General features: G+C 42.2%; 1 protein-coding gene across 6 annotated transcripts in view; it reads left to right on the top strand.

Annotated features, from left to right (window-relative positions):
- ERI3 (ERI1 exoribonuclease family member 3) overlaps positions 1 to 26,560 on the top strand; it is a 204,508-nt gene that overhangs the window by 44,479 nt on the left and 133,469 nt on the right. For all 6 annotated transcript variants that reach the window (XM_083509724.1, XM_083509723.1, XM_083509722.1 and 3 more), the window contains 3 exons: positions 1,347 to 1,463; positions 7,811 to 7,870; positions 10,004 to 10,095. In XM_083509724.1, coding sequence (XP_083365850.1) covers positions 1,347 to 1,463; positions 7,811 to 7,870; positions 10,004 to 10,095 — 269 coding nt within the window. The remainder of the gene's footprint in view (positions 1 to 1,346; positions 1,464 to 7,810; positions 7,871 to 10,003; positions 10,096 to 26,560) is intronic.

The raw sequence follows: 26,560 nt of genomic DNA, 5'->3' as shown, positions 1-26,560 counted from the left end.
TCATGTGTGTATGCTTAGGTTTAAAGCCCCCTTGGATAGGAACTTGTGAAGCTTGCTCTTTGCAAAGTATCATGTAACAGATGGCCACATATAATAAATAATGATAATATTTAATACTAACAATTTTAATAAGATCTACAGAAATGTAGTAAACAGGCAATAGCAGACAATAGCATTTTTTACTTCCAGAACATCCCACGGAGCCAGTCCAGGAGAATATCATGGTTGATGGTATAAAAATAACAGAGAGATCAAGCTGATGAAACAATGCCACATTCCCTTTAGCCCTCTCCCAGTAAAGGCCATCCATTAGGGTGATCAAGGCTGATTCGTTCCCAAAAGCAGGTCTGAAACCAGACTGAAATGGGTCTAGATAATCAGCTTCATCTAAGCATGGCTGCAGCTGCACTCACCATAACTCTTTCAATCAACTTCCTAAGAAAGGTGTATTAGAAACCAGTTGATAGCCAGACTAGTGGGTGCAGGGCGAACAATTTTAGGCATAGACACACTACTGCCTCTTTCACAGCAGCAGACACCACCTTGCCATTTAATGTGCATTCACCATGCTTGGATCCACCTAGCCATGCCCTTCTGGCTAAGTTTTATTATCACTGAGGAACTGAGCTCAAGTAAGCAGTTTTGACGCATAGCTACAAGCAACTTGTCAACGTCCTCAGGCTGCATCAACTGAAGCTGATCTCCCAAAGCCAAGCCATTTGTGGCATTAGACACCTCATATGGTTCTCCACCAACCAGGGCATTAAGATCACTGCAAAGCAGAGTGGCAGCTGACTAGTAGAGGATGAAGTGGCAGCAGCAAAATAGGCCTTCTTTGCTGCCTACCCTGCCCACATGGTAGGCAAAATTACGTGCCCTAACCAGTGTGTGGTTGGCTTCAGTGCAAGATTTTTGAGAGTGTTGTGGCTGCAAAAAATAAGTCCTGGAGAAGGGATGCAGTAATAAATTGGACTAAATTTGCCCATCTGTGTAGAACGATGAGGTCCTTTGAGAAAAACCCCTTTGCCTTGGATCCATCCAACAGAGCCATAACAGCAGGGAATTCTGCTTATGTTGCTGCAGTCTTCTGTGTTGCATTCAGTGACCTTCCTGAGTAGTTTTTTGAGGAGCGCAGGGGGCTCAGCAGGATGGAGGGGGCAGGAAATCCCCATTTCATTTCACTCTGCTTGTAGTTCTTCGGTTTTGGTTTCAAGCCATTGTTCCCATCCTGACTACTGCTCTTTGTCAGATATTACGTGCACTTTCCTTTCAGTTGTAGCTTGCCTTTTAACTTCCCTGAATGTTTCTTAAAAGTAACATTTAATGTATTAATTTTCTTATTGTAGGAGATCATTGAGTTCCCCATCCTGAAGCTAAATGGTCGGACAATGGAGATTGAATCCACCTTCCATATGTATGTGCAGCCAGTGGTCCATCCACAGCTCACACCTTTCTGCACAGAGGTAAAACACTTCATTTTCCTAGAGTTGAATGTTTCTTGTTGCTTAGGAATAGTCCCTTCTGAGAGCTGCTGAAATGCAGGCAGTTATTTCTAGTTTCCCTGCAGTTGCTGAAATCTTAGCTTATTGTTTGTTTTTACTAGAATGCATTAGTTAGTTGCTGAGATGCTTGTATCATTGAAGTAGTTTAGGGACTTTGATTTTTACAAAGCTAAGATTGATAACTGTAACTCATTTTCTAGCTCTCCTCATCGTGGACAAATGGTGGAAAATGTTTAGGCAGTTTCTAGTACAAGTTTTGGAACTAGTGAGAATTTGGTTGGAAATTCCAACTTGCAGCAGGATAGGATTTGTACCTTGCACAGCCGTAGCCACTGACACTGGTTCAACATATTTTCCCCGGTTTCCTTATTGCCTTCCTGCCACTGTCCAGTTCCTGTGCAAAAACTTCAGTTCAGCAGGAAGTAGTTTGTACATTGATTAAACATGGCTGCCAGATTTAGGATGCATCTAGATGTACATAATTTTACCAATGAGCCCACTCTGAAGTGCGTGTAAAATCATTTGCTCCAGACTAAACTCAGGGGAAACTGTTTTTTCTGATGTTCAACAGAAGCTGGATTTGCATTGCATTGATTAGCTGGCCCTTGTGCCGATCATGAAGCCACTTCTTTTTCCCTCTCCTTTCTTGGAAGATTTTTTAAGAGTAAAAATAATGTTTAAAAAATTAAACCCTGGATTATGGTTTGCTGCAAATTAGGAAAGGGAGAGGGAATTGCTACATGTGAAAGGAAGAGAGGGGAGAGTGTATGCCATCAACTCTCCAGGCTTATTCATATAATGCTAAAACTTTGCTGGTAAGTCTGGTGTATTGGCTTCCTCACCAAAATAACCTAGTTATTTCCTAGTTTTAAAATGGAGAAGAAAAGAAGTTGTGGTACAGTGAAATCTTCAAGACAAATTACAGTAACATTATGTTCATAATCTATTCAGTGCTGGGGTCCTGATACCTAGATCAACTTCTGTATCAAAAAGAGCAATGGGAAATGGCATGGGGGAAAGGAGAGGCTATTGCTCTAATGTAAGCAGAAATTCTGCTTGCCATTTTCCATACAAAATGTGGCATTTATTGTCACTGAGCAGATGCATGCATGGTATCATTTCAACAGGTGTATGTCATGTCTTTGCATGTTACTATGATGGGACAAGGTGAACGTGGCCCAACTTCTCCCTTTTGTATGACATTCAAGGGTGTTTAAATCCTTTCCCATCTTCTGCCAGCGTTTCTAGCTGTCATGGTAGTGTCTAGTGTGGTGAATGATAGCATGGGCAGCAGGCTACACAGCTCCTGGGTCACCTAATGAGCCCCTTATTCTTCTATTCCCCTGTGTATCCTCTCTCTCACCTCTTATTATAAGCTTTTGTCTAAATAGCTGTGAACGGCAACCCTCCTCTATGCTTTCCCCAAAGCACTGATTTTGCTAAATGCTGGTAAAAGGCTTTGTCTCTGCACCTCTACTTATAGACAGTAAGCTTTATAGGTCTTTTTGTCTGCACAGAAAGGCCAGGTCCGATTATCTGATGGTACGCCAGAGACAAGTGCTTATGTAATCAGCAAACTGTCTCAAGCTAGAAATACGATGGTGTACGAGATAAACACCAGAGGAAAATCCATGCTGTTGACATTGTCTTGAAGTGTGTCTGGTGTGCTGCCCTCTTCTGTCTTTGCCATTTCTACAAGGGAAAGCTGCAGGGCTTGCCAAGGCAAAGGGAAGCATATGTGGCAAATTGACTAATTGCACACCTTTATCCAAATTTCTGTGGAGTTATCTGAAAAATGTGACTTGTTGCCTGGAGCACCATGAGATCTATTTTACTGATGTAGAATTAAACAGAATTGTGAGTCTGGGCTAATGCTGGATTTTTCCCTAGATAACCTAGCTCACAGGGCCAGAAATACTTTGTCAACAGAAGGAGCTAGAAGACATGGACCAACTTACATAGTTTCTTTTTTCCATACTACACTGTACTCTTCCACAATGGCCTGTGGTATAAGGTGCTCAAATTCTGGCTGCTATTAAAGTCAGATGGGCAGGCCATAGGTGTTTTCTTCTTAGCTTGGGGTCAGGGAAGCATAAACCTGAGCATGAACTATTTGTTTTTTCATATTTTCAGCTGAAACATACTGGTGGTAATCACAAAACAGAAAGAGGGAATCTTGTGGGATTCCTAGAGCCAGTTTCAAATAGATTGTCTCTTCCAGGAACTCCTACCACTATCACTACTGCCTTGTCCATGAGGGGGCATTCATGACCAGGAGATAGTTACTGTGGACTACAGGGTCCAGAGTGGGCTTCTCTATGGGTGGATGCACTACTGCTTGTTGAAGGGCAGCAGGCACCACTCCATTGTGCAAAGATGTGTTCACCACACCCTGGACCTACCTGGTCGGGCCGCAACCTCAACTGGCTTTCACCAACCAGAATGGACAGGAGTCAAGAGAACAAGAAACTGTTCACATAATCAGGGTGCATAAACTGAAATTGATTCCAGAAAATATGGGAACATGTTGTAATAGACATCTCAACTGGACTTGCCAGAACAGCCATGCCATATACAGAATAGATTTGGATTCTGGTCCATGTCGCTCTATTCTTTGCAGTCCATTTTTAGTTGTTAGGGAATTTTTTCCCCCTCATAACACGGAAAAGGAATGAAAGAGGCATAGAACAGTTAACATACACACTTATTTTCCTTTTCAAGAGTATGTGAAGCCTGTAGGCAGCTGCTATTACCTAATTAAACTATGGATTAATATTAAAACAGTTTCAAGAATGCAGCCTCTCTGACCCCCTCTCTTCTTAAAATTCCACCTAATAATGACTTGATGAACTTCAGGAGTCCACCTAGAGGAACGTTGCATTCTGAAAATTAAAAATTTCCCCTAAAAGGTATATGTTACCATTCTAGGGATGTTACTGCAAGAAAATAATTTTCCATTATGAGCTGCTTATTCAGCTAGTCAGGTATTTGGTATTCATTAGATTCAATTACAGTTTAATTGGAGTTTAATCTTTATACACACACACACACACACACTCCAATGATAGCCAGCCAAAGAAACACAAGCGGGGAATCTTGCTTGCTGGTGCTGCACCATGTTTTCTATCTAATATTATTTATTATTTGTATAGCACCACCAGTGGCACTTACAACATAAAGAAATGGCAAGACACACGTCCCTGAGGAGGCTACAGTCTAAATTTTGAATATTTGAGAACTGGCTTGTGGTTGTGGGAGAGGCAATAGAAGAGGGAGAATCAAAATGAAGTTTCATGTACCTGGGCTTGGTTTCATTTGGGAAACAGGATTGAAAGTGCTGGCTGGGGCTGATGGAGTCCAACAATATTGGGTGGACCACAGGTTCCCCATCCTAAAGACTGACCAGTTCACTTGCCTTATGTATCCCCACTATAGACTCAAACCACTTTACATTTAGTTGCATTAAACCAAAAATAATGAATGGGGATAGAGAAGAATGTTGTGCACTATAAGAGGGAAACAGAAGTTTTATAGCAAAAAAGAAATACAAATTCAAGTCTGGCCTTTGCTTAATTCTTAGAATAGAGGTTCAGTGACAATCTGGCTTTTGTGGGGTGCAGGTTATTATCTGCCTTTCACAATAAAGCTGCTTGCTAAATAGATTTGGTTATAGAAAGAAATTTCCCCATTATAAATCTACTAAAAAGTGTCAAATTTTGTGTTTATTTAGTGTTATTTATTTAAATTATTTATATTTTCCCTTTTGAGATCTAAATCCTACCAAGGCTGCTTACAAGTAACATTCAATTACATACTTTAAAAATACAATAAACAATACTATTAAAAACCCATCAGGATCCTGTGGGAAGGAAATAGTCCAGCTGCAGCAGCCTTCCTTCTACTCCTGGAATCCTTCCCACAGGGCACATGGTGGTAGATCACCCTGGTGGGATGCGGGGAGGGAAGTTGTGAAGGGTTTGTGTATGGAGTTTTTATTATTAAGCATCTCCCAATGGTACATAAGGATTAGGGTTTCCTGTATCAGAACAGAGGCCTGGGACTAACTAACCTCTGTGTTTTTGTCATCAGTTTGGTGTATTTTGTTAAGCAAAATGATCACCCCACCCTTTCACTCTAGGCTGTCACTGCTATAGAGTTACTGAGTTGTAGTCAATACTCTGCAAGTGAACAGCAGGACTTCCCCTTCCATGCCTCTCCTTGTGCACTCCCAAAATCAGCTTGCGAAGGCCCTCCGACCTTCTGGAGCAGATTTTGAGGTGGTGGGGGGCTGGAAGGGAGAGGAGGGGGAAGTTTCCTTGCATAAGTGGAAGTCTTCTATGCAAGTGGAACAGCAGCATTGAACACAACCCTATGTTTCTGTCTTAACTATGAAACTTACTTGCTTCAGGCTTAATGTAGACCCATGGGTGATCTTCTTGAAATAACAGTGTAAGTATAAGAAGAGTACTGAGAATGATGTCTTTGCGCTTTTTAAAAATGCAAAGTATTCTTCTCAAATTAAATTTGCGAATGTCTATAAAATTGGAAAGATAGCTTTGTACTCCTGTCTGATAATGTTTTGATACTTATTCCTCCATTCCCAGGAAAGCAGCACCACTGATGCCCTGAGCATCTCGCTTTTCCGGAGAGGTTTATTTTATTTATCTATTTATGGTCCTTTTCTCTTGTGTTAATCACTAGTGTACGGGAGTGTCCGAAGACACCTTGGGCTGTAAAATGTAAATAAGGGATGCAGTAGGAATGGCACTGAAAAAACTTGCACACTAAAAAGGCAGGCATTTTACTTATTCTATTAAACTAGAGCAACAACTGCAGGGCTCCCCTAAGGTAAATATTTGATAATCTGGAGAAAGTATTCATATAGCACTGTTGGTCCCGATATCATTGTATCATTACATGACAACAGTTCTTCTGTGACAAACAGCAAGGCTGTCGCCTCTTCTCTTCCATTCCCTAAAGCAGCAGTTTTCAACCAGTGTGCTGTGGCACCCTGGGGTGCCCTGAATGATAGTCAGGGGTGCCGTGGGCAACACTGGCTTCTGTCCCTCTTTCCTTCCTTCCTTCCCTCCCTCCCTCCCTCCTCTGATGCCCTCTTGCGTCTCTGCCTTCCAAAGGCTTGCACAGCTGTTTGTTGCAGCAGCCCTGGCTACAAGCTCCGCAGGCGAATGGTGCCTCTGGGGGTGGCGAGGGGGTGCTTCCCAGGCCCCTGTGGGGCAGTGTGAGGAGGCACCTCTCTTTGGGGCAGAGGGGGCAGCTCAGAGACCAGGCATGGCAGCTCTGGCTGCCCCTAGGACTCCCAAGGAGAGGGGAGAGGGGAGAGGGGAGGAGGCTAAGGGAACACACCACAAGGGAGGGTGTTCAAAAAAGGGTGAGAAGCTGCCAGCTCTGCAGGCAATGAGTGACATAACTTGGCTCCTGAGCCCCACAGGGGTGCTGCAGAAAGAATGTACTTGGTCAAGGGAGCCATGGACTCAAAAAGCTTGAAAACCCCTGCCCTACCGTATGAGAAGCGAACTAGAGTGTAAGTAAGAGACACTGACTTGCTCAGAATCACAGTTTGAGGCTGAGAGAGTGCATGAACATGCATGTGGATCTGTTCCACAGTTTCGATGCCACAGCTGAAAAGGCTCTCTCTCATCCACCAACTGCATTTAGCAGTTGGTACATTGAGGAGGACACTGAACATACATCTTGAACAGGTTCATAGAATCACTGAAGTGTGGCTCTGGAAAGGAAGCATGGATGTCAACTAGTCCAACACCTTGAATTGAAAGAGGAGGATCCTTCTGACTCATCCCCATGAATATGTCAGCTCTGTTAGCTAAATTATTGTACACAAGAAGAGAAGAGATGTGGGAAAGATTGATTGTGCCTGGGCAAGGAATAATTTTAGTTCTATGAATTTTGATAGATCAAACTGGTGAGCCGGAGCCCCAGCCTGCAAGAGGAAGATACAGGCCTCAAATAAATCTCAGCTGAGAGAAAATGCTGTTCTAACCAAAGACCGTTCCTGTTATAACTGGGATAACTGTTGTGTTTGGGTCTCCAATAAGCTATTTCCCTTTAAAATCTCAAACTTAGCTGAGTGTGAAGCTTAGAACAGTATTCTTCCTTGCTTTGGGCAGATCTCTCATCTGGATTTCTATGAGTGCCAGTGCTTTGGTACCATCTATATGCAGCACAGCAGTATTTTGCAGTATCAGTGAGAAGAGCAGGAAAAAAATCCATTCTTTTTAGTGTTATCACTGATTTCTTTGTTTTTGTTTTCTCCATTTCCTTTGTTTCAGCTGACTGGAATTATTCAAGCCATGGTGGATGGACAGCCCAGTCTCCAGCAAGTGCTTGAGGTAAGCCTAATAACCTTTAGTTCCTGACCTCTGACACCTCCTTTCCCTTCCCCCTTCCTCTTCCTGTGTATTGAACCACGTAATTTGACTATGATTACAGCTTCATTAGAATAACATTTGCTGTCACATCAGTGACATGCTGTTGAGAATATTGAACCATTGATCTGTCATTTCCAGCTGTTCTTGTCAAAGGTACTGACAGCATGTCCAGACTCCTGCCAGAAGTCATGAGGGGAGGTGTGTGTTAGGGGGACTCTCTTACAGGAGACGGTCTTCAGGGGTCAGCAATGTTGCATTAAGACAACTGCATGAAAGATGATAAATTAATGGACATATCTACTTAAATACTCAGTAATAAACAGAAAGAATAGGGCCCATGAAATCTTGTCTGTGAGGGTCCTGAATGCAGGAGATAATCTTAATAGTGCCATCTGCTTAATGTTGAATTCCTGCCGCATTTAAGGCTTAATTAGCTGAAAGTACTTTTACAATCAATAGCTTTTGTTGTTTGGCATCTATGGATGGAGTCCTCCAGGAGGGAGAGCCTATTCTGACTGCAGCTCGATGTGTTGCTCCCATCAGGATTTGTGCCTAATGGTTCTTAATCAAAACAATTGTAACCACAGCTAGTGTAAGGAAATCTGATTAGAGGTTAAAGTTGTGCTCTCTTGCTTCAGGGGTAGCTTGAAATTGCCTGAGTGAGGCGAAAGGGGACAGCTATGAATCCCTGGATGCTATTCAGTTGTGAGTCTTCCTCCTGACTGCATTAGAAGCAGCCTCAGCTGGCCCGGATTAGAAGACTTTTCTTCTGCTCTTTGCTCAAAAACTTCCCCTGGCAGGTGGAATGAACCTTCATAGTTTACTACTCTTTGGGTCTCCTTCCTGTGGTTTGGGCCACCAGCGAGACCCTGAAGGCCCATTCAATATAAGACAAGTGAAGAAATTTGCATAGGGTGCTCAGTATGAAACAATTATATTTTACAATTCCATCCAGAAGGGTGGAGCTACTGAGTAACGTTGGCACTTGAAGAATTGCAGCTTCAGCAAAGGGTTGATACGCCCTGCTGAGAACATGAGAATCTATACTAATATTTAGTCAGACCGCTGGACAATCTAGATCACTATTGCCTAAAATGACTGGCAGTGGCTCTACAGGGTTTCAGACAGGAGTCTTTGCTACCTGTATCTGGAGGTGTCAAGAATGTGCCTGGGGTCTTTTTTTTTTTGGTATTCATTCATTTAATGAAATTTGTACACCACTCAAGCAAAATACCTCCAAGTTATTAACAAGAGACAAACATTAAAAACAAGCTACATTACAAAATGTAAACTAAAATCAGTACACAGAAAACAATATAGTGAAAGTACCTGTTATTTTATTGCCCTGCATGGTTCCTTGTGTCTTTCCAGTGCTCCTACTATATAGCCTGTTCCCATGTTGTCGGCCCCTTTTGATCCCTGTGCCCTATCTGCTGTCCTTGTTTCATATTCTTGTACCACTTTTCTGCTTCTGGAAAGAGGAAAATGTGTCCTTACACCTGTCTATTACAGAGAATAAGTTGATATTTGTTAGAATAATAAAACAGTGGAATAATTGTGTTTACAAGGTTATTTATTTGCAAGGCTTTCTCACTCCCTACTGATTTGGATAGGAACCCTTATTTTTGTACTCCTCTAATCCACATTTGATTGCTTGATGGGTCTCCTTGGTTAAAGTCCAGCTTGTTCAGATCCGAACATGATTCTGTAAGCAATTGCTTAGGTATGTTGAAAAAGGACCTTTTGTAACTCTTGATTTAACAAGCTATCTGTTTTATGGCGTGGGGAAGGCTATTCAAGACACACAGGAAATGGCCAAGTAATATTAAAATGTGACGGCCATTCTGTAAGCAGAAGTGTTGTGATTCCTGATAAGATCACCCCTTCTCTGGCCGCTTGATGTCTCCTATCAGAAATCTTCAAAGGTCCAAGCATACTTTCATAGAGATGAGGAGGGGAACAGAATGAGATGGGAGGGGGGACAGCCGTGTCGGATAAGATCACAATTTTCTTCTCTTGTGATTGTGAGGCTTATCAGCATTTAACTGTTGTGTCTCTTTTCCATGTCTCAGAAAGCTCATCTGTTTCTTTCAGAGGGTCGATGAGTGGATGGCAAAGGAAGGCCTCTTGGATCCCAGCGTCAAGTCGATTTTTGTAACCTGTGGAGACTGGGACTTGAAAGTAATGTGAGTATGGGATGGAGGATTATGCATTCATGCTATGAGCACTCTTGCCGCTTCTCAATATTTCCTCCTGCGCTAGGATTTTCATGTGTCTTCCTTATTTTGGAGAAGGGAAGTGTGTGCTACCATTTCTCCTGTATTTTAACTTTCTAGGTAGCACACCCCTTTTGTAAGTAAAATATCTTCAAATGGTGTGGTACTGATACATGTCTAGTGATAGTCATATCATGCCTGTCACCCTCTCCCTCTGCCTCTGTGCCAGCACTTAGCCATCTCAGAGGGGACATTATGGAGCATGCCACATTTGGGAGTAAAGGTGGCACCCATCATTTCCTTGGTCAGATACACAAGATGCTGAGGTCCCCACGTATCCCTAGAAGTTGCATGCTTTGATGCATTTCTGCATCTCAGCATTTCCCCCCTGTCTAAATAGTCCATATTGTAAACAGACGGAGTGCAGGATAATGGCAGGTGCATTTTTTCTTGAACTTGAACCACATTACTGTCTGTTTGAAGATCCTTTCTTTCAGAAATGATGACTAACTTGAAGAGGAAGGAACATTGTATTTCTTGCTTGAGAAAAGATCAATGTATAGGGTTCATTTTTATCCCCCCTGTCATGGAACTGCCATCGGAGCTAGAGGCGGAGGGAAGGCTCCAGAGGGATGCCCCAGTAGGGAGAGGGGCAGCCCATTTGCTGGGGAAGGCTTCCGCGCAGGGAGACTAGGCGGAGACTAGGGGTCAAAGAACTTTTGTGCTGGAAGAAGTTCAAGAAACGCCCACTGACGGATTCTGCCAGCGACTGAGACAGTCACGATGCTAGAGGCTGTTCAGTCAGAAAGGGTTCAACCAGGTAACCTAGCCAGGAGTGGCGGCAACTTACGCACGAGCAACCCCTAAACCCATTACACCCCCAATAAGACTGTCAGTAGGTTTAAAAGGGGATGGTCTTTCTCTACTTTCATACTGAAAGATATCAGCTTCTGTACACCAAAATTAAATTAAAACAATAGTTGTGATGTTGACATATATTTTAATTGTTTGGGGCCTTATTAGCCAAGAGCTCTCTTTTCCTAGACACCTTCTATAGAAAATCAGCTACAGCAGTTAATTTCAGTCAACTGCAATACAACTTAATAGTGGAGGAACTGATACAGCTCCATGTCTTTGTAACTCCCTGACTTGGTCTGCTACAATTTTGTATTATTGAACTACACAAGGTGCCTGGCATTATACTGATGTAAAGGGGTTAAGAACATAATAAGAGCCTTGCAGGATCAGACCAAAAGCCAATCTAGCTGAGCTTCCTGTTTTCTACAATAATCAAGCAGAAACTCATGGACATGAAAGCAAGGGTCCTCCCCCTGCTCCTGTTCCTCAGCAACTTGTGTTCTGTATTCTGCTTCTGATCCTGTAGGCATTATATAGCCATCAAGACTTAGAGTCCTTGATAGCTTTATCGTCCATGAATTTGACTAACCTCCTTTTAAAGCCATCCATGGCATACTCCATGTGGCATGTGAAAGTGTACTTCCTTTGTGGTCCTCTCATTCACACCCAGTGTGAAGAAGGATTTGAGGCTTAGTGGCCAGCAGGAGACACCACAACCATTTTGAATCTGTTCAACTACAGTGCGTTATTATGTTCCTTAATTGAGTGCATGTACATAAAAGCCACTTATCCCTGTTTATCAGTAATATCTGGACAGACAGAAAGCACTGGGGCTCATGTGACCCGATCTTTGCCTCTCTAGCAGAGTGATGCCGGTTATATTACAAGAAAAAGGTTGTGCACTTGACATATACAGTGCTAACCTGACATCCACAACTTGTTAGCTGTGCTGCTTGGCTTTCAATCACACGTGAATTTCTACAAGTCATAAGAGGGCATGCTGCCGGAGAGAATCCATGCTTATTCCATTCAGCATTGAGAAGGATTCTTGAGCACTTACTTGCTTGGACAGATTACTAGTGCTAACTTGAAAAATTGGGGCTGAACTGACAGCAAAAGACCCAATGTGGAAAGAAATGGTGTTGCTCTTTTTTAGACAAAATAATTACTTTTTTGTATTTGTGTTAGCAGAACAGTCTGTATCTGAGCCTTCTTTGAAGCCCTGTCTAGAGCCACCATAGATTGACCTTGTTGCAGAGATTTAGCAGGGCTTAATTTCCTTTAAAGCATCAATATGATAAAATTCAGAATTTCATTGCCCTAAATATATATTCTTTATCCCTACAATTTTCTCTACATCTTGTTTTGGTGTTAGAGCATCTGGCCCTAAATCTGCAACACAGAGTTACCTTTGTGGGCAAGTCAAGCTTTCCCTGACCTGATGCCATCCAGATGTTTTGGATTGCAATTTCCACCAATCCCAGCCACCTGTGCTGGTTGGGGCTGAGGGGAGTTGTAGTCCAAAATGTCTGAAGGTCACTTGATTTGTGAAGGTGAGTTTCTCAAATGTGATGTATCAGTGTCCCTACAGATGGCCAAGTGATCCCTTAGGTCATATCTATATAGCCTGTGTCTTTGGGATTAGGTGAGGAATTGTCATTGTATCAGTGCTAGATTCTGGTACTGCATAAGGACATTTTTGTGTTTAATTCTTTTGCCTTTGTGTGCCTCCAGAATCATTGCCACCTTTCACCATCACTTCAGTCTGTATTGCAAAAATCTCAGATTGTTGTTGTGCATGTCTCCAAGCTTCCAGAATAAAATAAACATATGTACCTCAATTTGTTTACCTGCATCATTTGGAGATGTTTACCTGGAGCATTTGGAGTTACATATTCTGGTTGTTGTCAACTTTTTACACTCCCTGGTAGTGAATCTTCTTTTGTTGAATCCTGTCCACATTTTTATTTAGTTATTTAACCAAATTCATATATCACATGATCGGAAATGCTTCCAAAAAGGTTGGAAGGTGCTGCTCAGCTGGAGCAGCTTGTCTAGTTTTTGTTGTCACATTTTAAGGGGGATACAAACAAACTGGAGAGGATTTGAATGAGCATCAAAGATGGTAAAGAGCTTGAAATGCATAAAAACCATAAAAGCTGAGTGGACTAGCTTTGCTGAGATTTATCAGGTCCATTTGCGCTTGTTTGCAAATAGAATGTGGAAGAGGCTGGCATAGAGAAGAAAGACCAGGATCATTAAATACAGAACAAGAAGCAATAGTTCAAGTGTGTGCAGGCCTATTTTAAGTTGGACACTTGGTTGGCAGGAGTGAGGGACTTCATTCTAAAACAGCTAAGCTATAGAGCTAGCTAGTTGAGGTGTATAATTCTATTATGGAAGCCTTACAAAATATATCTAGGACAAACATATCATACACTTCTATGATTCTGTGAGGGAAAATAACATAATGAGGATTTTCCTTCCTGCAGTGTGAATTTGAGGCCTCGTGGCCAGCAGGAGACACCACAGGTCCTTTTTGAGTTTGTTAACGTCATTCTTTGCGTATCTTCTACATGCATTTTCAATCATGTGGGAGAGAACATTCCATTGTAGCCTCAGAAGATGTTGTAAATGGCTCATCTCCCCCACCATGCATTTTATCTTATTTTAAAATGTTATTTTACACAACAGTTTCAGAGGCTAATCCTTGGATGTTTCTGGTGCCAAGTGGGAAACCTGTGGTTTTGTGATTCCGGCTCCATGGAAGTAAGGGCTTCAGCAGCTACCTGTTAATGAACAGCCCGTCACTTTGTCCCAGTGGAGATGGGCTGCGGAAGCCTTAGTGCCATCACATCTGATTAGCAGCATGTTGGCGAACATGGCTTGAGCTTGAGTGAGAGAGCGCTTGCTGCCAGCCCTGACTCGTCTCATTTCCCCATTTACTTTTATCCATCACTATGAATGCTGAGGCTCCCTCCTGAACTAATTAAGTTTGCATGTGTTTAGACACATTGCCAAATAAGATTTAGCAAAGCAGAACTGAGCTACATCTCTTTTCAAATGGGATTGGTGAAGAGCTGATATGCTGCCTCAAGGACCAAAAGAGGCACAGTAGCTTGGATGTGCAGCATACCTCAGATGTATTCCTCAGCAAAGTTCAATTATATTCTAAGAGTGCACTGGAGGGAAGCTAACTAATATGTCATTATTGTGCAAAGGATAAACAGCTGTTTTGCTTATGATAGATGAGTGTGTGAGTTTTCAGGAATCATACTGGTTCAGATCCAGATTTTTTAAAAGTCAAAGGCCAGACTAGCATCAAATAAGTTGCAAAAATATGTGGCAGGTTAACAGGTATTAATCTTTTTATTCCAGATAATAACAGGAAAATTAAACGATATATTTCTGAAAATATATCTTCTGCACTTGAGGGAGCTCTCTATCTTGTGTTTCTCCTTAATGGGTACAAGGAGCAATCATGTGTGTTTTTTTACAGTTCCAATTCATTGTTGGAATAAGAATCAGTGGCTCTTTCTCAGTACTTTCCATCCTCTTTCTTTCAGTGTTTCAGAAAAAAAATTCTAAGGTTTTATCACTTGTTGTTGCAGTAGGGGTGCTAACCTGTGACCCTTCATATATTGCTGAAGTATAGTTCCTAAAGGCCCCAGCAAGCATGGCTGATAGGAAGAATGTGAGTTGTAGTTCAGCAGCATCTGAGGGGCCACATCCTGCACCTCACCTGGTAGGGGCACATGAAGATGGACTTGAAGAAAATCTGAAGTGTTAGGTAGGTATGTGTAGGAATGGGGGGGAAAGAGTTCTTCAGTATCTTTGTTCTAAGCTTTGAAAGGCCCTAAAAATAAACACCAATACTTGTTTAACTCTTCCTGGAAACGGAACCAGTGAAGGCATTGAAGTACTGGCTTGATGTGCTCATATCATCTGGTCCCAGTTAGCAGTCTCATGGTCATATTCTGGAGTTTCCAAACCATTTTCAAATGCAGCCCCGTACCCAGTGCATTGCAGTAGTCCACACAGGAAGTTACCAGGTAATGGATAACTGAAACAAGGCTGTTTCTGTTCCAGTAGATTCGTAGCTGGCATACTGTCACATTATTTTGTTTAGCTTCAGGGTTCCAGGGTTCTTCATTAGATGTTGACAGCAGCTAGGCATAAGTGAATATCCAGTAGTGATGAGCTTAGGTCAGAATAGTATCATGGACCTGTTTGGAATACGTGGTGAGTTGTTGCCCAGAAGGCTCATTGTAACCCTGGGGTCAGAAACCAGGTGCTGATTCTGTACCCAACATGTGCATGGGTGGATTTCCTGACACCCAGCCCCCACTGATCAGCGGGAATCGGATTGGCAAAAGGAAGACAGCTGTTCTCCTCCTGCTTACTAGCCTCCTTTCCTTGTTAAGATGCAATTTCTTTAACGAGGAAAAAGCCCCTGAGTGGGAACATCACCTTTCTGAAGAGTTGTCCTGACAAAGGCATTTCACATCAACGTAGTCTCATGTCAGGTTTGGCAAATACCGTCACTCATTCTAAAAACCTCCCCCCACTAAGGAAAAGAAAAGTCCATGCACCTGAGAGGAAATGAATTCTCCTCCACAGCTTGAATACATCATGACAGCAGTGGATCTAATGAGAGAGGGCCATTCATTCTGGGTGTTAGAGTTTCCTCCATCGATACAGAAATGCTATTAATTAAAAAGAAACTACCTGAAGCTCGAGATAAGAGGTACCAGACCTGCCAGGCTGAAATGTGTGAGTGGAGATTCAGCCTTGTTAAGCTTATGGGACCTTAGGCCTGAGAACAAGTGCTGTGGGAAGGGGATTCCAAGGAGCTACTTGAGAATGTGAAACTGTAAGGCAAAGCTTGGACTTGGGGTAAGCAGCTCATTCTTGGAAACCAGTGTAGCGTGGGATTTATAGCAAACTGTGATGTGTATTGTTTGTTATGAGCAGTGAATGGTGTATTTTTTTGTTACAAACCACTGGGTCTTGCTTCCTTGGAGGGGCCAGATAAGGGAACTACCTCAGGCTTATTCACACCAGGCTTCCCTCTGAGGAAGCCTCCCTGTTCTGTCCTGTATCTCTGGAAAATCTCCTCGTTCCAACAGTATGGTGGGATGGCATTGTATTCTTTTTCTCTCTCCTCAAAGCAAACCAGCACCTGGTGAGTCATTCTTTCCTGTCTGCTATATCATTATATTGATGCATTGTGCTATATCCTGGATAATTCAGCCTGTCTAGCTTCATCATTACCATCCAGGAGAACCAGAAGTAGAGCATAGATATTTCAACCTTGTCTGATTTTCTGGAAGCAGATATAGAGGCTTGATCTCCACCCTGTTCATTCTGCTCTTATTCACAACCTGCATATAATATAAAAATAGTAGGCATCCCTGAGAAGGTCCTCCACATATACAAGGAACAGGCTGTCATACTGCACCCCATTTATATCATGAAGGAACTTCACTTTTGTGCTGACTTGGAGTAGCACCCAAGATAACTTAGTATAATAGTTGCCAAGCTGGGTCAGACTAGAGATCCATCTTCTGTCTGACAGAAGATGTCATTATTGCCACTGGCTTGACTGACTTCAAAGGGGGATTTGGCAAATGTGTCTGTAATGCCTATTAGCCATGATAGTTCAATGGAACCTACTTGTTACTGTGGGCAGCAGCAGAGGAAGGCTGTTGCCTTCACGCTCTGCTTCTAGTGGGCTTTCCCAAAGCATCTCAATGACCACTATGGAAAAGAGTATGATGGGATGGATGAACAGTTTGATCCAAACAGACTATTAAGTACTGTTTGGGGCTGAGGATGAGAAGCAGAACAAGTCCCACCTGCAAAAGCTAAATTTCTAAGACATGAAAATGCGTATCTGATTATTTCCATGGCAGGAAAGACTTGACTAATTCATTTCTCTCCAGGAAACTACTTGCTCAGAAGTTTTTATTTTGATAAGTAAGTGGTTAAAAAGCAAATGCTTGCTTTCTAATATGGCGATAAAACATACTAGAAACATTTATAGCTCTTGGTGCATTTCTTGGGATGCACATTAGTGAATCCTTAGCAGTGAATTATACCATTGCTTAATTTGATTTTACTGTTTTTAATTTTCCCTTTTCCAAGTTTTACAAGAAGAGTTGGCGATGCCATGCTCAGAATATATCAAGAACAATGGAAAGGGCAGAAGCTCTCTATTACTAGCTCAGAGAATAAACCACTTGACTTTCATAGATCCAAGGTCTTAAGTTACCAACCATGTTCTAGGTTTAAGTTAACTGAAGTCCAGTATTATGGCGGCACCCAGTAAGATCCACCTGCTTGCTGAAATCCATGTGTGCAGCAGGAATTTTCTTTCCTTCACCTTCCAGTCTCCACCTGTGACTCCAAAATCTGTTCTGGAGATTTTGGAGGTGTGCAACATGCTACAGATTGGAGGAGAAGGAGATATCATGTTGCATTTGCTCATGCTACACTGGACCTCACTGTTAATACTGTCGACTCATGCACAGTTCTAATATCTTCTAGTGTGAGAGACTGCTTCCCGAGATGCTAATACTGGTGGATGTGTGACTTTTTAGGAATAGTGCTATTGTGCTTATTGCCCTGTATTCTTTGAGTGAACGATTTTGCTCCTGAATCAAGAAATTTACATCCTAAAAATAACAACACAAACCTAACCAGTCACACAAATAAGTTGCTTTGAATAATGCCAAGCAGTTAAAATTTCTGCCTGGAGAATTTGTCAGATCTCACAACTGATAATGGCAAATTAAGGGCAGGATTATGTGTATTCTGCAACCAAGCCATGCAAATGCAGAATTCACAATCCTCTAAGAATCTTAGCAGATAGACCACTTTTCACATGATATTAAGCCAATCTTTTTAAAAGTTAAGATATGCATGAGCAGTACGCAACTGCTGCAGGCAGTCCCTTTTCTGCCCTTTAGCTCCTCCCTTCACGCAAACAACAGAACAAGATTCCTTACTTAATCATAGCTCCCCAATATGTGTGAATCTGGAAAGTATGGTTAGTGGCTTCAAAACAAGCCAGGATATTAAGCCATAGTTCAAAGTTGCTTGTCTTGAAATCATTAAGCATTGTTTCAGTTCACACATGAATGGGAAACCATGGTTAAGTGCGGATCCTTGGCTTCTTTTTCCAAGTACATATAATACCTATGCTGCTACATCACATGCTTCACCATAAAAATTGCTGTCAGCATAATATGTTCTGGAATAAACAAGTAGAAGACCTATGTGTGTACTGTGTATGTACTGAATTCTGCTTCATCTGGCTATTGCTTTTATTTATTTAAAAAAATTATACCCCACTTTTTCGGAGAATTTTTCTTCACAAAGTGGCTCACAACCAATTACCAACATGCAACATTGCAGAATTAAATCTTTATAAAATTTAGGCCATAACTTCCCCATTAGAGTTAAAACTGACAGAATATTAGTGGTAGCCAACACAGTAGTTCCATTAGTGCAAGGATGTTTGTTTGCACAGCATAAATTTTCCTCCCTCCTCTCCCCATGCATCTGTTAAATCTGTTCTGGATTTTTTTGTGGTTGCTGTTCCTTGGGGGCCACAGTCCCATCTAGGACTACTTGTGCAGCTGAATCTGGAGATGGTGACTTTCCAATCCACAGCACCTCCTCTTGTCTAGGTGGAGGGCTTCCACAACCTCCCGTGGGTAGACAGGCAGAAATGAATGCCATTTTGTTTTGGTGACACTTCAACTCAAACCCCCAGATGACTTTTCCCAGCAGATACATAAAGATATGGGCATGGGAGGCCAGATTGAACCTTTTGCAGGCAGTGAGCTTCTTCTAAACCCCTGACTATTATTTTACCCCCGAATCTCTCACTCTTCAAGACAAAAGGAAACTTAAACTAGTTTTGTAATCCAAGCACCCGCTTTCTCAGTCCTGTATTTTCTAATTTTATGGCTCTGCATGCTTACCTTTTCTGCTGCTTTCTTTTTCTTTGTTTGGGAATGGAGGGTTGTATGTCGAATCCTGCAAGTGTCTTCCTCCCCCCTCTCTCCCTCTCCCTGTGGTTTCTAGGAATTGGTTTTGGGTGAGATGCTTGTAACTAAGCCGTTCACGTAGGGATTACCTTGCTATGGACGGCAAACTTCAGCTTGTCTAATCTTCTATACACAAAGGGTAAGAGCTTCATCCCTGTATCTGAAGGGGTTGGTGGTGTGTTAGCTGAAAGCATAATGAGCTTTGACACAGTGTAAGTTGAGAGAGCACAGTGGTATTGGTTTGGAAATTAAGACCATGGGAATGAAGCCAGACAACAGTATCACAAGGGATAGTAAAATGCTAAGAAAGGGGGCAAAACATAAGAGAAACTGATATCTAGGGTAGAATATTAGAGAGAGAGTGATTATTTATTTAATAAAAAATAATTTATTACTCATAATTGGGGTGGGTGGTGGCATTGTCCTATTTTCTTGTAGTTGAGACTGAGAAAAAGTATGCGGAGACTGGCAGTGGTTGTACTGCAGGGTAGCATAGCCATACAAAAGTCTGTAAAAGCTACTAGTCCATAAGCATTTATTTTATGTCACTGTGAGCATGCTTTTCTCCCTTAAAACTGTGATAAATGATGGCTATCATATCTCATTTCAGTCTCTTCTTTCCCAGGCTAAACATACCCAACTCCCTCAACCATCCCTCAAAAGACTTGGTTTCCAGACCCTTGATCATCTTGTCCAGCTTGTCAACATCCTTCTTAAATTGTGGTGCCCAGAACTAGACACAGTATTCCAGGTGTAGTCTGACCAAGGCAGAATAGAGTGGTACTATTACTTCCTTTAATCAGGACAATATTCTGTTGATGCATGTTCCACATGAGGTCTAAGAAAATCAAGAAATAGGAAAGTTAGCTGATTAGATATTTTAAATTGATTTTTCACCAGCTTTGTAATTGATTATTCATCAATTATATTTATATTTGCATATTGCCAAATATTCATATAGGTGTTTTTTTGAGGTTATTGACCAACTTCCTTGCTTGATGATATTTTAATAAGAATGGGGAGACACAATCAGTTAGCATAGCGTTCTGCTGGATGACTTTTTGAGCATAGGTTGGATTGTATTCCTGCTGAAGCTTTCTGGACCATGATAGGGAAGAGAACTTACACTTTGGGTTTGCTGACAATACATTCTGTCAAATGAACAGAGCTATTTCCTGAAAGATATACTGGGCTAAAGTGTAATAAAATACAATGTAAGGTGGTAGCTAGCATGCTATGTGATGCAGTGAATACTTGACACGCTACAGAAAGGATGCCCGTAATTTGTATTTGGCATATGGGTCTTAAGTTGCCCAGATGTGATCTAGATAATTCTTTCAGTGCGTCGGGTTAGGTAGATAATCTTGGAGCTCCTTTTCCATTCTGTTAGCTCTAGAGATCTGGAGTTTTTTTGTGTGATGCTGAAAACTCTGGGGCTCTATGTTCTTTGGCTGGCTAGGTTGTAGCAAAATCGAGTTAAATGGCAGTTATCTGTTTAAGTTGTTAGTGAAAGGCAGAGGTCAGAGATGAAACCTGTTGAGAATATAGGATGATCTGTTTTGGCTGTAGGCTCCGCTTTATGTGTTTGACCAGGGGTAGGCAACCTAAGGCCCGTGGGAATCAGCGTGTTTTTACATGAGTAGAATGTGTCCTTTTATTTAAAATGCATCTCTGGGTTATTTGTGGGGCCTGCCTGGTGTTTTTACATGAGTAGAATGTGTGCTTTTATTTAAAATGCATCTCTGGGTTATTTGTGGGGCATAAGAATTCATTCATTTCCCCCCCCAAAAAAATATAGTCCGGCCCACCACATGGTCTGAGGGACGGTGGACCGGCCCATGGCTGAAAAAGGTTTCTGACCTCTGTATTTGACCAAGAACCTTCAATATTGTTGGAGGCAGTACTTTGAAGCTGAAAAAGCAGTATATACTATCATATGGGGGCGGGGACGACAAGCAAAATGGATTCTGGGCAAAGTTAAATAGCAAGGAGTATTAGGTATGGCTGAAGTTAAATTATTTATCCTTTCTGTGCTGCATCGATGCTAACATTATCAGGCTGTCTGAACAATGTTTCACGTTTCTGCCTTTTGAGGTGTGAATGTATCTGCATGTTCTTTAGCTATTGTTGTGCTAGGACTTTGGTGGCTTTATGGAAACAGTGCAAACTTGGAACCAACATCCTCCTTCCATTAATTCTGCAGGTACAGATGAGGTCAAACCATCCTCTTGAATTGTGACATCATTTTGCAGCCCCATGAGCTGCTGCATCACTTGCATTTTATGGACCGTTTAAATGTTCTAAGTAGTGATTAGGGCCATTGGGGGGGCAGTGTATCAATTTTTGGAGCATATGGTAAGTTTCGCAACTTGTCTTTATGTGACACACACTCTCCAGGTTAAGCTTCTACAATTAGTTTTAATGTCCTCAGAATTCTTTGGCACTTTTCTTCTGTTTTCGTGATGTATGATGTGCAAGCTGTTACATTGAGCAGAAGGAAGATCATACCTATTGGATGCTTTAAACATTTAGGGTTGCTCAAGGAGCCATGTTCACCCTTATTCTATGCAGCTGGAATCAAGGCAGCCTGAAGGGTCAGCTGGTGTGGCAGCTCACTTTCATTTGACTGTATTTGTATTGTGCAACATACCAGGTCTTAGAATTGCTGACATTTCTCATGGGACCAAGCAAGCAATGCAGATAGTGGGGGAAGGATGATTACCTTTGACTGACAAGTCAGCCTGAAGTATCACAGTCACAGGTGCAAGATGGATGGATGGAGCTGGCATATAGGAAGTTCTTGGGATGTCAGTGACACGAGGGCAAGGTAACGGGCACAAGCCATTAGGCTGTGACAGTCTCTCTCTCTCTCTCTCTCTCTCTCTCTCTCTCTCTCTCTCTCTCTGCAACTGTCCCTTAGCACTGGGAAATGCTAAACAGCTAAGGCGGCCAGACTGAAGAAATACAGCACATTGTCACTGTGTATAAATTAGCATATTTGCCGATACTGGGATACTGTAGACTTTGCAGTGGTTTTGCAGTGCTTGGGGGGAAAATGCAGCTTGAAAAGATATGGCTAAAGTCATCTGCACCCACATTTTGTATGTGTCTTTGCTTTAGATTTCTAGCACGTTAATAGCTTAAGGAAATCTAAAACTACCCCGAACCCGCTGGCTTTGTTGGCTTTGTTTCAGGGATAGTGCGGAGGAGGATAGTAATTAATTTCAGCCTCTGTGGCCAAAGTGCAAGATAGTGCTGGCTTGCTGCTTCTGAGGAACCATTGATTTTAGGCTATTGTAAGGGCTCTGGTTCGAAAGCTCTGTTGAGCAAAGAGAGTCTTTGGGTGCCTGACAATCCCACCCCCCCACCCCCCGCCACATTTTCTGAGTGTCTCTTGCAAGCAGCCTCGGGCTGCCTGTCTCTTTGTTAGCAGTGTGACAGCAATGTGACACCATGAAAATAATTACTAACAAATCATGGTGGTGACTACAAATAGCTCACCGTCTTCAGAGGGATGTCAAGGAGCATTAGAGCACGATCATAGGAGATGCATGAAGGCTGGGGCTCTTTCTCAGTTCCAGGATACTTGCAGACCTTGCCTTCATACCACCAGTGTGGGAAATGTCTAAATGGTCAAATAGCTATCAGGCTTAGAGGTACACTAGGATCACTGAGTCACTTGGTGATTACTATATTACATGGTTTGGTGAGAGCCTCATGCTAGGTGAATTCCTGAAGGATTCTGTTTCTTCTCTCTCTCTCTAGTGCAGCCTTTCCCAACTGGTGCCCTCCATTTGCTTTTAGGCTGTAACTCCCATCACCCGCTGCTAACATGGTCAGTGTTGAGGAATGAAGGGAGTTGTAATCCAAAACATCAGGGGGCACCAGGTTGGGGAAGACTGTTCAGGTGACTTTAATTTTGTTTTTAAGAAAGGCAAAACAGGGCTGGTATGTGTGTATATATTCCGAAAAGAGCTGTAAAGATGCTAGAGCTTTTTTTTGCAAAGAAAAGTTGTAGGAATATGCCATGTGTGGCCAAGGAAAGACTTGAGGGGGTGCGGGTGGCCATAGGTTCACATCTGTGTGTGTATAGGTGCACAAACAAATCAAACATCACAAAATCACATTTTATTCTTTGCATTAATCCTGGAGATGCAGATCAGGTCAGTTCACGCTGAAATTCAGAGCAAACCAGTTCATTTGGCATCTCTACCCATAAGGTTCAGTGGTGACAGAATGCAATTACAGTCGTATGGCAAGTTGACTCTTCATATCTTGCATGATCCATGTACTGCTGAAAGTTTTTTTTTCCCCTTTCTGGTGTCCTGTGCTTTGATGGATCTGATTGTGAGGCACTGACTCCAAGCAGATGATAAATGCATTATATAGAAGAACTGTTGCATATGGAACACGGATGGGTATTGGAGATCCCTGCTTTTTCTAGGTCACTCCTGCAGTCAACACTTTTATCCACTTCCCTTCATTTACACAAATTATTATCTGGCCTTTTGCATGTGTACATAACGTTGCTAACATGTTGAGCTGCATGTAGAATGTGAGAATGAAGGGAAGGGTCAAAGGGAGAATTCGTTCAGGGAAGCTTAAAACATCCCCCCCCCCCATTCATGTAATATTTATGGAAGTGCTAGGAGTCAGATGCACTGACCTCTGGGGTCGTGCAGTTAAACAGCTCCTGCCCCCCTCCCTCCCTGCATTCTAATTGCTGCACTTGTCCTTTGGCTCTGGAGGTTTCTCACTGGCAGAACACATGCTAATGGTGACTGTTTCTGGGCGGGGTGTTTTGTCACAGCAAGAACACAGCTCGTCTCACATTGTCTGGGCCCAAATGCCAGAGGTTGCCTGCTGTGAAATTCCAGAACCCAGGAGAAATTTTAAGCTCTGCTGTCACCTGCTGCTTCGCTGGCATTGTGCAGCTTTCTGCTTGGCTCTGTTGCGTTTTTCTGACATTCTCTTCTTTTAAGAGTGCCTGACTCTTCAGTGGAGAAGGTGCCCATGTTCCGCTTGATTTTTCTGTTTTCTCCTATCAGCTTTTTCAAATTGAAGTTAATGTTCACTTTGGGAAGGCATGGGTGATGGGCTGGCAACGTTCTGGTTTGCCGGCATGCTTTGTTAGCTGGAGAGGGAGTTGACAACTTTGGTGGGAAGGAAGTGAGAGATGCTTCATGTATTGGGTTTAGTCAGGCCTTGACAAACAGTTTTTCTCAAAATGTGTTTGCAACCTAATCATCCGTGCAGCTGCCTGTTTGTGTTTGACTTTTTTCTATGACTGTTTTTGATTAACTCTCGTTTGCTTTGGCATACCCCCCTGAAAATGGACACTGCAAGATAGAGCATCCTTTTTTAAATATCAGCAAGGAGGAGGGGAGTGGCCACAATTCATAGAACACATGTTTGCAGGCGAGAGGACCCAAGTATAATCCTTTGCACCTCTGATTAAAAGCACTCAGAAACCAGGTGATGGAAAAGATTTTTGTCTGAGATCATGAAGAGCCACTCCTAGTTATAGGAGACAATACTAAGCTAGATGAATCAAGTATCAGACTCTTGCATAACTCAGTTTTAATGATGCTTATATGTTCAAGAGAGCATGAAACTCTTAATCTCAGGGTTGTGGGTTTGTTCCCCACACTGGGCAAGAAAATTTCTGCATTGTACAGGGTTGGATTAGAATTAGTTCCTCATGGTCCCTTCCAACTCTACAATTCTATGATTCTATGACTTTTCTGTCCATTATGTGATTGCTAATCTTGGTATTCTGATGTACCATTTGGTATACTGAAGATCTTATCTCACTTAAAAATAAAATAGAAAAAGCAAATCTAGCCCTCACAGTTGTGAAGCTAGGCTTGAAAACATGTAGGGACTGCTTAATGAACTCTCTTATACAGGAAATGGCGTCAAGCAGAATTTCTGATGGTCGGGTGACAAGATAGTAGTCCCCTGCATAACTGTTATCCATTCTGCATGATCAGCAGGAGCAGAGTTAAATGATCAAAATTAAGAAAATGCATAATGTAGAATGTCTGTCTTGCAGAATATTGCAGATTTTTGGTGCACAGATTGAGTTACCATGGCACAGAATTATTGAATCTTTTATGTGCAGTTTATGTATAATTCTGTTTAAGATCCAAGAGCTGGTGCAAGACTGTTGCTCCATGATGGAGTGCATGCTTTGCATGCAAAAGGTCCCAGGTTCAACCCTCAGTATTTCCAGAGATGGCTGGGAAAACCCTCTTCCAGGACAGTTGTTCCCAGCCATCGTAGACAGTACTGAGCTAAATGAACCAATGGTCTGACTCTGTGTAAGGCAACTTCCTAGGTTCATAAGTTGGCGTTCTCCTGTATTACAGGAAAGATTTGTCTTATTTCATGTTATTTACACCCTGCTTTTCTGCATGAAAATTTATTCACAGTGGTGTACAAAATAAGCAATAAAAGTAAAACAACAAAATGAATTAAGATAAGTCAGTAAAAGCAGCCAATAAAAAGCTGTAGTAGAGACAATATAAAACAATTTTTAAAACTGTAGTAAAATAAAAAGAAAAGCACACACATAGGAGGAAATCCCTGTTATCTACTTCCTAAGAACTTTAACTTTTTTTAAAAAATGTAAAATTCAAGTCATCCTGCTTGTGAAGGAAAGCTTATTCCAAGACATACTAGACATTGCGACTAGGAGCCATTGGGAGCCTTATCTTCCACAAATTTGCTTGAACCCTTCCAAGCCTTCCAAGATGGTTACCATCTTGTGGTAGCAATTTCAGTTGCTTAACTATGCATTGTGTGAAGAAGTTCTTCCTTTTGCTTTTCCTGAATCCTGAAACTCTGATCCTCTGAAAATCTGAAAGTTTGCTGAATCCACTTTAGTGGAATAATGATAGAAACTGAGGTTCCCAAGTACAAAATGTTCTTCTCTGAAAAGAATTCAAAGTTCAGAGACTTTAAAAAAATAACATTCAGAGACTTACGTTGCAATCCTAACCCTGGTTGTTGCCTGGTGAGGCTTTATAGGAGTGCTGAGGACACTGTTGCGTTTGCATCCCTGCAAAACATGCCGACTGGGATGGGTGATGGGTGGTAGATGTGAAAGGGAGATTGCAAAGCTGTCATGTAATGGCAGTGGGGCTGGCCCCCAGGACATCTAACTGGAGGACTTTTTGCTGGCTGCCACCAGGGGGAACCCAAGGGCAGAAGCAGAAGCTCTGTACTGGTGGAGATCAGCAGGGCTAGATGAAGAGATGCCTTTGCTCAATCCACTCACACATGCTCACCCCATCTCACCCCAACCTAGCCAAAAGGAGTTTGAATTGCTGTTAATCCCATGTTGTACAAAGAACCTTTAATGTCTGTTCTGAATGGGAGCCGGGGTAGCCTATGTGGTGTTCCGAGCCAGTATGTCCAATGGTTAAAGTTGATGGGAATTATAGTCCAACAGTATCTGCTGCATACTGTGTTGGCTACCCCTGCTGCAGATAGTCCATATCTCAGGCTACTTGTTT

Source organism: Podarcis liolepis, assembly GCF_965112155.1.
Source record: "Podarcis liolepis genome assembly, chromosome: 6".
Lineage (NCBI taxonomy): Eukaryota > Metazoa > Chordata > Lepidosauria > Squamata > Lacertidae > Podarcis > Podarcis liolepis.
The sequence above is the reverse complement of the archived record's forward strand: the minus strand, read 5'-3'. Positions and strand labels throughout refer to the sequence as shown.